The 13,354-nt window shown below is 35.9% G+C and overlaps 1 protein-coding gene and 1 non-coding gene across 2 annotated transcripts in view; one reads left to right on the forward strand and one right to left on the reverse strand.

Moving 5' to 3' along the window:
* Nucleotides 1-5,050, forward strand: part of LOC139686070 (zinc finger protein 37-like) — a 79,201-nt gene extending 74,151 nt beyond the window's left edge. Inside the window, exon 4 of the mRNA XM_071583187.1 lies at nucleotides 1,789-5,050. Within this exon, the coding sequence (XP_071439288.1) occupies nucleotides 1,789-3,336 (1,548 nt within the window). The 3' untranslated portion in view covers nucleotides 3,337-5,050. The remainder of the gene's footprint in view (nucleotides 1-1,788) is intronic.
* A 3,419-nt stretch (nucleotides 5,051-8,469) lies between these two features.
* Nucleotides 8,470-8,576, reverse strand: LOC139686166 (U6 spliceosomal RNA). Its single transcript, XR_011700314.1, has one exon. It is a non-coding gene; the product is annotated as a U6 spliceosomal RNA (small nuclear RNA).
* Nucleotides 8,577-13,354: the final 4,778 nt, after the last annotated feature.

Raw genomic sequence — 13,354 nt, forward strand, 5'->3', positions numbered from 1 at the left:
TGTGGTGCCATTGATCCTTGAGAGGCAGTTAGGGTAGCCTGCGTACAGGACAGAGCCAGGCACTGCATGTGTAGAAAGGAGACTTATATTGTGTATTTTACTCAATGTTAGGTAACCCATAACAGAGTTAATTAACTCAAATAAAACATATGTAAAAATTCAGTCAAAAAAAGCATAGTCAAATGTATATTTGGTTCATTAAGTAAATGTAAATTTATAATTTTAGTAAATAGCTTTTCCTTGAACTGGCTGAATTTCTTATAACCAAAGGTAAAGTATTCCACCCACTAGAATCGCAAATAAGGAAGGCTTTAAATTGATATTGCCCAGTAGTATAGGGGATAAGATGAGTCAATCTTAGACCTCAAATCACAGAATTTTACTTTATAAAGTATGATGGTATTGAGTGAAAATTGTATATTTCCTCCTAGAAGTTTGAAGCCAGGCAAAGTTATGGGCTATGCTTAATATCTATCTAATCCATCATAATTTTTACAAGGGTTAAAAATGAATGTGGAAAAAATTAAGAACTCATAGCTACTGGAGGTTTAACTTAGCATATCTCCATTAAGTAGATCTTGGTAGTCAAAGGAAATATAATTGTTGCAAAAGAATATTGTGGGTGAAAATGTGGAGGTACAATTTATGCCAGAGTTGCACAAGTAACATGTTACTTACCTTATTATAGGCGACCTCATTCAATTATGCATAGTTCCTGGAACAGACTGATAAATTAGGTCCAGTCAAGATTTTTTGGTGTGGTGTGTCACATTCATCATTTCAGTGGGAATTATTCTGAGGTAATTTTTGTCTATACCTACTAAAATAATTTAATGGAATAATTGAACTGTAGAAGTGTGAAAAACTGAAAATTTTCATGATGCCTCTTAAAAATCTCTCAAATCATCTTCAGTGCTGCATCAAGACAATTGCTTCACCTAGTTTAGTTGGTGGAGAAAAATGTTCAACTATCATACAACTTATGTATGCTATATTCAATAATAACTTTATATCTCAGACTATTAGCAATGAAAGAGGACTCAAAGGCACTAGGAGGACCTAGGCCCTCAAGATCTGGAAACATTTTAACCCCTTACTGCCTTGCTTCAAATTCAATATGAGCCAAACTTGTTCAAATTGGAACTTCAGAAGTTAAACTCTTTATTTTGTTAGGCAGAAGCTGATAGACTATGACAAAGTCAATTAGGGAAATGAAAGTAGTTTTCCTTCTACCCATAGCTTTTTAGTGAGTGACTTTCAATGATGTAGTCCAAGTATTAATCACTTTAAAATGTAGGTTGTATTAATTAAAATCTCTCATATGATGTTTCTCAAATACTTGGGCACTTTGGGTAGACTCTCAAGAGCTATTGAGATAGCATTAAGTTTGGAAATGGGGCACAAGTCAGCTACTGAAGCAGGCTTTTCCACTTTTATTATAGGTCTCACACTTGGCTTTTTCCATTACCTCCCTAGGTAGCTATGTGGTGATTATTCATTTCCATTACCAACTTTAGGTGGCAGGCTGGTAAGTAGTATCAATTCTTGCTAGAATGAAGGTAAATGGAAAGTAGTGATTTCTCTCTGGAGTTAAAGTTGGTACATTTGTTTTAGTTGCAATATTGGAAATACTAATTTCTGGAATTATAATTCAAAATTGGTAAAATATCTTCAAGTCCTATTTATTGTTCTCCATTATACTGAAATCTAGCATCACATTTTTTTCTGATTGCATATAATGTACTCATTAAAAATCTTCATTTAATTTTGACTGTAATTTTTTTTCAGGAATTTGGCTCTGAATCTTTGTTGAAGAATGGTTGCTGTATATCAAATGTTGGTGTACCAGCAGAGGATATCCCAGCATATGGTGTCCAAAAAGATGCTGCTGCCATCTCTTTCACTGCTCCTCAATTTGCTGGAAATTCATCTCTTTTAACTTCCCCTATACTTCATCATCACCTGATGAGACGAATTCCTCTCACATATCCATTGCATGCTACTAACCCATTGTTATCTAACTCTGAAAAAATGTCCCAGTATCCTTTTACCACAAATTCTAAAAAGGTTAAAAATCTCTCAAAGCAGCTGTCACCAAAAGGCCCTTCCTGTAACCCTGAGCCTGATTCACAAAATGAACCTGTATTTCATCACTTTCTCTCTTCAATGTCAAACTTTGCCTTCAGTACTCTTTCTCCTAGCCCTGAGCCATCAATGCAGAAACTAAATGATAAGGAAAATGCTGATTATTTGTTGTGTTCTTCTTCTAAAGAAGATAAGATTTCAGAGAAAGATTATGAGGGAATTGGTTTGGGAATCCTGAAATGTTCTGTGTGCAGCTGTTTCTTTAGGACCAGGACAGAATTGTCAAACCACATGGAGAGCCATTCTCTGAGCATGGAAGAGGGGGCATGTGAAGGTGAAAGTCACACAGGAAAGGAGAGCAATGAAAAGCCATTCCGCTGTGATCAATGTGGCCAGAGCTACAAGTATGGCTCTGCTTTTGCACGCCACCGGGAGCAGGACCACCGTGCTAGACCCCCAGCTGAGAAGCCATTTAGGTGTGATGCTTGCGGTATGCGCTTCCGTTATTTGAAATCTTTCAAAAAACACCGTTTGAATCACACTTTAGATCGATTGAGGTCAAAAAGTTATTCATCCAAGGAAGATGAGCCAAATTCAAATGTGGGTATATCACCATCTCCGCAGATCAATGTAGAAGTCAATGAAGTAGAAGAAAGCAATGATATGGACTGGAAGAATTCATTGGAGACTGAAATTAATGAAGATGTAAGCAGAGCAGATGAAAGGGTATCTGAGAACAATGGAGAAGACAATCAGCAGCCTTGGATAGCACCCTGGCCAGAGAGAGGAAATAGAACTGCCACATTCCCAGAGAAAGGAGGAGATGCCACTCAGCAAGATAGCAATGCAACCAGTGTTGCTAATCAGGATACATCGCAACTTTGGGAGCTCCTTTTAAGGACATCCACATCAATGCACAATGCTGGTGCAGCTCAAGACACAGAGCAGGAAGAGGAAGATGAACCTGGTCCAGCTCAAGCAAAGGATAGTGCCAGCCGTTCCTATTTGGATTGCCCCTTTTGCAGGAAGGGATTCCGCTCCCGTGAGAACCTACGCTTACATGTGCGCAAGCACACTGGTGAGCGTCCATTTGAATGTTCTGTTTGTGGCCGTGCATTTGGAGGTAAGAGTGATATGACACGCCACTTGAGAATCCATACAGGAGAGCGCCCATATCGATGCAATGTCTGTTCTAAGCGCTTTGCTAGGGCTGATTACCTCTCCAAACATCTGACCACACACCTGCACTAATGTACAGTGCTAAATCTATTTCCAATAACTCATTTTTATGAGTGGGTGAATAAGTTGTTATTTTTCTGGTCATGAACCATCATGCTTGCTAAAAACTGTCAAATAAGGATTTAAATACATATTTGAAATGACTGCTGCAAGTCCAACTTGTAGATGTCTTATAGGCATAAAGATGGTATATTACATGCTAATGCTGGATAAAAATATTTTGAACTTAGGATATCCAGTTTTTATCTGCAACAATCAAGTCCTTTGAAAACAACTGTATGATTAGAAAGAGTATTCATTTTTATTGCCAATGAAATTTTAAACTCAGTAAGACTGCAAAGGTGATTGCATTTTCAAAGTATGCTACTTGTCTGCAAGTACTGGTACTTGGGTCTTTGATTGAAAAGCTACATGCTAATGAGTGCCATTATCTTTAAATGATGGGAGTATGTGGTTTATGAGAGCATTCGTTTTTATTTAAAAAGGAACTTTGGCTTAGTTTAATACATGAGATTATTTTATTTACTCATTTTTATTTTCGTCAAACCTCTCCAGTTTCAGACATTTATTTCTCAATTAACTTCTGATCTGACATAATTCCTTAAAATCTGTGCTCACATTATGACACAACACCTAATATGTTATATGCACATTTCCTTCATGCAGTTTACTAACATAAGGACATTATGTGCATGGCATAAGCATAAAATTTCAGCCTTTATATGCATTTGGCCGAGTGATTTAAATTCAACCTGGTATATGTTCTATTCATAAATAATCATTTAAGAGTTCTGAGCACTTTGAACTCAACTATTGGATAATATAGTATCAAGTTAACTTTGCTTTAGGTGGGTCATACAAAAATATGCTGATATTTCAAATTGATTGACTCATACGATAGTAGCTGTCCATGAGAATTGCCTTCCTGTGTAAATTTTCTCCCAGTTTTTGCTTGCCCAGGAAGTTAAAAAGTATGTAAGTTCACCTCACCATTGTGTTCTGGAGGATAAGTGATCACCAGTTCTGAGTATCTCACCACTTTCATGAAGTAATGGTTGAAACAATACTACCTATCTATACTATGAATTACTTAAAGTATAGCAAACAAACACTATTTTTCAAATATTACCTTCAAAACTCTTAACTGAATCTTTCAGATTGCTACCGGCCAGTATCTCAATTTTGTTTTGTTCATCATGCATGTGAATACAGATGATACTTCATGTAACTGTCTGAGCAAGGAAAAATTTTGAATAGTTTTAATTTTAATTATGCTCAGTTCTACAACAAATAGCAGTTGCCATTTGAATACAATTCATGATTGAACATGCACATTTCTGTGAGTGTTAACTTTCCTTGCCATGGATAGCACTCTCCAAATTATAACATTGTATTGGTAAAACAATTTACCTCATGTAATTCAATCGTTCCCGTCTTTATTTCTTCAATAAGTTTCCAGCTGCTCACTTGGAAGTAAAGAGAGTGCACATAAAGTACGATCCCACATTACTATGCATAAAATGACTACAATACATTGGAATTTCTCTCAAATGCAACAGCCACAGGGCCAAATTTTGCTGTCCCCTTGCATTCCTGGTCCTATGTAATTTTTGCCAATCTGTGATCCTCCTCTGTAGGCCAAGTGGAAAATATTGTATGCAATGTAACTTGTTTTATTTTGTACTTGAAAGACAACTGAGCTCATCCAAAGTATTTTAACAAAATATCGCTGATGGAAACTTTTTTTTAATTTTTACAAAATTTGGTTACTTCAATGAAGAATTCCTTAAATTATGTTTATAAAACAATTAGGTAGCCTCTAGTCTTAAGCCTGAAGGTTAGTTTGATTTGTTTATCTCTGGGTGTATCTTTGTGGCCCTGGGATGCTGATAAGTCACGCTTGGCTTGTCATCAGGTGCATCAAGAGCCTTAAGCAATAGAGTGACAATACTCATGCTTGTGATAGGACTGGAATCCATGACATTTGTGTTCTCATGCAAGCAGGTTAGCCTCCTAAATAACCCAACTGGCTTTTCAACGATAGAGTTGATACTAAGCCCTATGGCATACAAAATTTCCACATTCAGGGTAGGGGGGCTAATTGCTTTCTTTGTGCCAAATACTCTACGCAATAGGCTATGACTCTGTCATTTGTGGATTATTGTTTTAAAAAGTGTCTGTAGAAGCATAACAGATTAATACAGATGCCAATCTCATTCTCATTTAAGAATGATGTTTTTTATTTACTAAGGCACTGTCTATTGATGACTTCATTCTGTCTTGGTCATCATTAACCTCCCATTACTCCCTTGTAAGGTGCCATCATGTATGAGTGAATTTTCCTGAAATGGCATCACATTATCCATGAAATCCCCACACTTTGTTTTTGCAAGAAAACCAAACCTAAGCATGATGCTTGATATTCACCATGTCACATCAGGCAATCAGAAAAATCAAGTAATTTTCATGCCACTTTTATTACCAATCCAAAAAATCAATGTACATTTGAGAGCTGTCAAAGAGAAAATTACCACGACATAATAGAAAAAAATTCCTTCATTATCACTCAGATTATTATGTGTGTTGCAAGGGAATATATTAAGCATCAGGACCAGAACACACCACAAGGGAGTACCAGTAATTTATTTTGCTTAATTATATTAAAGTTGGCATCATCGTTAACCAAAACCCTTCCTTCACCCTCACTGCAGAGTATCACTGTGGACCAAACCTCAAAATGTCTGGCAAAAAATAGGGATGACATCTGAATCCCCAAAATTTATTAGGAGAAGGCATGCATCATTATGACAAATTTTGAGCAATGCTAATTGGAATCATTGGTCTAATTTTGAGAGAACTCATGTAATTAAGCTGTGGTTGTTGTTATTATTTGATTAATGTATAATGTCATTTTATTCTAGACATCTTTGTATGCATGCTTGATCCAAAATCATTTGGAACGGTACTTATCATCTAGCCAAAAGGGTGTCCATTTATCAAAAAGTCCAAAAATAATTTTTCTCTGATTAAATGTGTTTACATGTTGATGTACAACATAATATTTTATTTTATGTTGTCATCCTATGAGAGTCATGTTCAGTGGATTCCATTATCATTTGTTTGGTACATATTGTACTCTTATGTTATCGAATTTATGGTAAAACTGTGTGCCAAACCAAGCCAGTCTATATGTTATGTGCCAATACATTTTAGAATATGCTATTATTATTTGAAATACTAGAATAATTCTTATCTTTGTTAAGGAATTACGTTGACTAAAATACAAGATATAGCTATTGATTATTGAACACTATTGCAGGTTTGAAACTTGGGAATAAAATATATTTTAAAGTTATCAAGAAAAGAAAGACTTTGTTGCATTTGCTATACATTTGATGTGTAGATTTAAAATAAATATGGAGTCAAATTTCTTTACCAATATTGTTACGCTTGGTTGAAATTCCATATAGTTTACTTTGATGTTTTCCATATTACCTCTTGATCTTTTTTATGAACTTTGTTAATATACTTGTTAGTAGAATATTTCTGAAAATATCTAAGCACAAATATTTGTGCATTTGCATCAGCTACATTATGGAAGCTTTATTTGTGAAGCAATGGTGATTAAATATTTGTCGTAGAAGTATTTTCTTTAACTACATATTGTATTAAAGCTGAGTTTGCTAAAATGCTGTGATGAATTCGACATTTTTGAACAATATACATTGAACTTACCTTAAAAGATCCTTTCCAAAGTTTTGCTAAAATTCATGCATCACGTTAGGTGTATGCATGTAGACATCAATGGAGAAAATAGCAATCGGTTATTAATGCCATGAAAGAATCGCTGTGGTTTTCTCTACAACTATCCCATCGATGGTAGGTTAGGACAAGGTAGTTTTCTCTAGAAAATTGCGCAATATGCCAAAAATATTAATTCTACATTCAATCTCAATGGTTGAAAATATATTTTGAATTGCTATATTCAAGTTATTATGCAGTCAAAATAAAGTTACTCTATTGAGGAATTCGAATTTATGTTCTGTATCCCATCTCCAAGTGCTAATTTGAATTTCTTCCAATTATCATCATCTTTGAACAGTTTATAGGTCTCACTTGCCACATATGGATTTTTGTGTAATGTAAAAGTCACAACTATTATAGTGGTATATCAGCTAAGAAATAATAGCTGGTCAATAGTATTAAAGGAAAGTAATGAAAAGTTTATTAAGTTACTTATTTAACCTTGAAGAGGTTGTTAAAGCTGTTGGTTGCAATTATTCTACAGAGAAGAATTTCACATAATGTACAGTAACTTAATGTGACTACCAAGTCATCCAGCAACATATAGCTATTTTTAATAAGTATAGTAGATAGTGATCCCATGCAGGTTCACTACTGAAGAAATGGCCATTGTTGTGCATTCAATTTGGGAAGATAATTGAAAAATATCATCAATTTTAGGGCTGCAAAAAATAATTATAAATTTACAAAAATTGCCATATTTCAATTATTTTCATATTTTAAAATTTCAATTACATTTTACACCTATAAAGACACTTGAATTAAAGATGCTTGCTTTAAACATAATTTTTTTTTCTTAAACAGATGGAATTTTTTCCATAAAACTTTTTAATGAAATATTTACAAAAATTACACAATAAATCTAGAGAAAAGCATACAGGATGCATTCATGTGTGTTGGTAACTTTTCCCTTCAGAATCTCATGCACCACTCATATTGATCATTCAAATGAATTATGGGAAATAAATCACACTATCAATGTCCCCAAGCAGCAAAATGTAGAGAGTACAAACAGGAAACGTTTATTTGAATATTCTACAGTTCTTTTCCATGATCCATGAAGTGAAACCTTACATTGGTCATGCATCTCTTCTCTTAGAATAGCAGCCCAGTCATCTGAATGGATGATAACGTGTAGATCAGACACTTAGGAGATATTTATTTAGGCTTAGTCCGAAAACAGCACTTTTTGGCCTTCACGTTGGACAATTAGTAATGAAAAGAATGGGGATGATTACAAACATCCAAGCCCTATGTGGTTGGAAATTCACCCAGGTGCGAATCGGACCCGCAACCCTTGGATTGCGGAGGATATTTTTCCGCCGCCAGCATGGCCGGCAATAAAATGTGGGACGCTTAACGATTTTGCGTTTCATCCTTGCACAGGGGCCATGCTAATCTTCTCTGTATCGTTCTAGTTTTGGTGTATGTACAGCCAAAGCGAGTACAAAATATATTTCAAAAGTTTTGACATTGAAAAAATTGTGATCTTCTTATAGTGATATGATGATCGAAAGAGATAGAGTTTTCCATCACTGTAAAGTAGCATTAATTGGAATCAAAACATTATCCAATTTAGTATTATTTTTTAGTATTTCCATGATTAGTTTTATGATACGAAGATTGATCCAAGTCAAATAAGGCCCAATAGGTTTTCTTAACCGCAGCCTTTTATTATCTCATTTGATGTTTTTTCAGGCTTAATTCTGTGGAAATCCATTATCACTGAAGTTAAAATAACAATGTATCTATCCACTCAGTTTTATTCGGTACAACTAGTTTCGGCATATTGACGCCATTCTAAGGTACAGAGTTACACGTAAAGGTTATACACACACACATATATATATATATACACACACATATCTCTCTGTATGCATACATATATATACATATATATATATATATATTTATATATATATATATATATTTATATATATATATATATACACACGCACGAGGTCCAAAGCTGTATATGGGAAGCTGAGGTTGTGAATAGATTTTATGTGAGGAAAGTATGCCAGGGGTAGTAAAGCCAGGACAAGCTATACATATCATATGTGTATACCTTAGTACATATATAATTTTTTATTATTAAATATTGGTTCCTACTCGAGAGCAAAGAAGAGTGATGGATGAAAATGATTTCTTAAGGGGGAGGGTTTGCTATCTCTTCAGAACCTGTGTACACCTAAAATGGTCACTCAGAGGTGTAGGGAAAAGGAGAAGAGTTTTAACAAAGGCACTAATCTCAGCAGCTCAAGTACATAAATCAAAGGAAATTAAGAAAAGCAGAGTAGGATAAGAGTACACATTAGATGGGTAAAAAGTTCAATGCCCTTTAGATATTTGCTGTTTTTATACATTTCAGATACCTGATCTTTTATGTTTTTACCATTCAACCACCCTAACTGCTGGAAGAAAATGAATTAAAAGATCAGGGAAGAAAGGGGAAGTAATGCTTCATTAAGGATCTTCGTTTTTCTTTTACCTCTCTTCTACCCCCCTAACATTATCGGTTAATGGCATTTTGATCAATCAGGGGAGAGAGATTTGCATACATTGCATTCCAGATTGATGCGGCGATGTGCGCACTACGCCTGGTTTCACGAAAACTCACCGTTAGGGTGGAGTTTAATGCTAACGGGTAATGTGGTCAAAAGATATTTGTTCAATCATTTTAAGCTAGTTGTGCCGCAATACATGCAACATTCATGCATGCACCGAAGTCACTCTTTGGGCCCAAGATATCTAATTAGAAAACGACGATGCTAAATCGGATTCCGGCTCCGTCCCTGAATCCGATTTATGCAGCACCATAGTAAATAGATAATGCCTGTATTTAGCATAATTTGGATAGCGGTCGACCTGTGAAGGACGATTATGAATTTGATGTTAATATCTCAGAAGTGATGATATCACCTTTTTACCTTCGCAAAAAATTGTCATTCTGACACCTACTGAATAGACGCAAAAGGCGATCGGAAAAATTCTCATTCGTTATGTACTGATCCTTTTCATCTAAAGATTGACATCGTGATCTTTTCCACTCTAATTCGTATTAAAAGTCGTATAAACGTCATTGACGACATGAAAAATGAGCTGTGCATTGATTATTTTTAAGGATTAAGGCGATGGGCGTCATACATGTAGACTCCTTCCCAATCGAAAATCCCTACACCTTGGAGGTAAGTAGGAGTGGGCGACCGTCCGTCAGACCGCTTGATCCCCTCTCTCCCCGAAGCCAGTGGAGAGTGGCCTCTTCGGGGAGCCCCTTGCCCTTATTAACCCTTAGGACAACCGCCATCACCTGCTACACTGGGACAACAAAGCACTAAGCTGAACTGCGAGCCGATTCTGCTCTGCTGCGTAGACTTCCAATGTCAAGCTGGGCCTTTCAAAAATTCGGCGTAAAACATCGTGAGAACTGAACTTGAAATGAAATTCTGAGAAAAATCGCTTCTTCATTACTGTAGAGCAAACACCAATTTATAAAATTTCAAAATTTAAGCTAATATTTTTTCAATAATTCTGAATCTATAAAATCTTGTAAGTCGTTTGCTTAATTAAAAAAACCTTTTCTTAGAAGAAGAGAGAAAGAGAAGAGATTTTCTTTAGAGAAATTTCTTCGCCATTGACTTTCTGTAATCCTTCTCTCCCTTGGTAGATCTGTCGGGACAAATTAGATGCCTCAATGCCAGAATTTAAGAGAGATTGTGTCGGCATGGTTTTTTGAAGTTTAAAAATTTTCTTTAGTAATGGTTTGTAATTATTTATTTATTAAGTTACGCCACCCTCCAAATCCCTGTACAGAATAACCAAGCCCTTGAGTTGATTACATCCAATTAAAGCAACCGTATATTTACAAAAAAACGCCATAACTCCATTAGCTAAAACTAATTTGGTATTTTTTTAAATAATATATTTAATTTTTGAATAAATTTTCAAAATAAGCTGCTTTCGTTTTCATTGATCATATTGCGATCTTGCAGTACCAGAATCGAATTCTCCTTCGGGAACCCCTCTAAAGGTGGTGAAATTCAAAATGTTCCTCGTAGACTTAAGTTTTGTGAGCATTAAGAATTCTTGTTATGGGCAATCAGGCCTCTGGATGAAGAGGCTTACCAAAGTAATTCTCAAATGATACATTATGAAGAGCCCTGGGAACATAAACATTAATTTGAGAATCCATATTCCATAGAGCTCCTAGGAGTGATCTGGGGTTGCCTATGCCTCAAGGATGATATAGAGGTAATGATTTTGTTTGTAACGAGAAGTAGTAGTACTAGTTTTGAGGGGAGGCGACCGACAGCTAGGGTCATATGCGCCATAGGGGATGGATAGGAAAGGATGAAGGGTGGAGAGAAACCCGGCGTCGGCATTATCCTACTCTTTACGAAAGGCGCCAAGGGGTCCGCAGTTTAACGTCCCATCCGACGGACGGCGTACTCACTCAAAGTGCCCTCCACAAAGCACCTCAAGTAGGGATCGAGATACCTCTGAAAAATATTCATCACCGCCGGGATTTGAACCAGGGCCCTCTGGGTGGGAAGCCAGTACGTTAGCCCCCGCACCATCTCGATCCCCGTTGTAACGAGAAGAAAATTAAGGTATGATGCAATATAAAAATGGTACTACTGGAATTTGAAATTCGTATTTGCAGTCCCAAAACTATCCTGTATGAATTATTCTATTTAATTTTAGCCAAAACTTTGTAAAGTATTTGAAAACGCTGGAATTGCGTCTGCTATCTTTTATTCAATATATATTTTCATAAGATTATGAAATTCAGGTATTTTTCGTATTTGCTGGCATCGACTAAAGCCTTATGCCACTTCACATCGCCATTAACCATTGGAATTTCGAAAATAACTGGATATGAGCTCATGGTTCAATTGCGAATCAATTGAATTTTCTCATGAAGTGTTTTTCAGTAAGTATTTATCAAATGAACATTTAGAAAAAAGACAGCAGTGAACTGGACGTTCGTGCATAACTGCACACAGTTTTTCTCGTATCCGCAAAGTGAGTTTTAAAGTTAATAATTTCTTCATCAAAATTTTCCTCAAAGCACCACATCTTCATGATTGGTTAGAGATGGCTTTGCAATTTGAGTGCAATAGTGTGTATCTGGAAGAAATAAGTAAGATAGCAACAAGAGGGTGAACAAACTCTAGTAATCCCGGCGGGGATGATGCAACATGCACGATCACTCATCTGTTGTTATTAGCTACGGAGAAGGGATACAGGGAACAGAGGTACCCCCTTGAATGTTTATGGCTTCCTTTAAAATAATTTTCATTAATATTTCTGTAATTACTCAAGACTTGCCCATACCCGGTCAGGTTTTAACCCATAATTTGGCTGCTTGATATTAATAGCTTTTCATTATTTTTTTCGTCTGTCCCTGAATTCGGAGAAAAGGCACCGAAATATTTTAGGCCTGACGAAAAGTTATGAAGGTCTCCCTTTGGTCCTTCAGGATGGCTCTGTCACCAATGGATTCGTGGTTTCTCATTTGACATTTGAATACATGTTATTTTTTGATTTCGCCAAGTTTTCTGTCGATTTCATTGCAAATATGTATTGCCAACCCGAATAATTCGAAAGATTAACCAGCTCCTCAGATTGCTCAAAGGTTATGGGTTCGAATTCTGTTCCCGGTGTAGTGTTGACTTATGATTTTGCTAATGAGCTACGATAATTGATTATTTATTTGGTCGACAATTATTTATATTGATCTTCCCTCTTATGACGGTGTTCATTGGTACACTTATGCATAAAAGAATTCTACATACCCAACGGCACTTTGGTGACCACACCCCAAATTTATCAATATCGTACCATTTTTTCGCATTTAACCTCATTTTTGTTGCGGGGTGCTTAAAATATTTTGTATTTTTAGGCCAATCCAAATACGGGTCAGTTCTTAAGCATTTTTGCAGGACTTGGAAAAGCTAAGAGGCAATACTCATTGTACCAATACGGCTTGATATATGAAACAGCAAGGCTTGTCATATTCACATCAGATAACCCGCAAAGTAATTGAGTAAAAATTGGAAATTTTGAGGGAATACCCATCGCTGCATCTCCTCTAAATTGGCATACAGAATTAAGAACTTTGTATTGATTTGTCAAGCCCCTGCTTAAAGCTAGACTGTCCGCGAACCAATTTAAGGTCGCAGATTAAAATCTGCTGCGACCATATGCCTGTACGATATCGTAA

The sequence above is a fragment of the Hetaerina americana genome, unplaced genomic scaffold (genome assembly GCF_022747635.1).
Source record: "Hetaerina americana unplaced genomic scaffold, ioHetAmer1.1.p SCAF_13, whole genome shotgun sequence".
In the NCBI taxonomy this organism is placed as follows: Eukaryota; Metazoa; Arthropoda; class Insecta; order Odonata; family Calopterygidae; genus Hetaerina; species Hetaerina americana.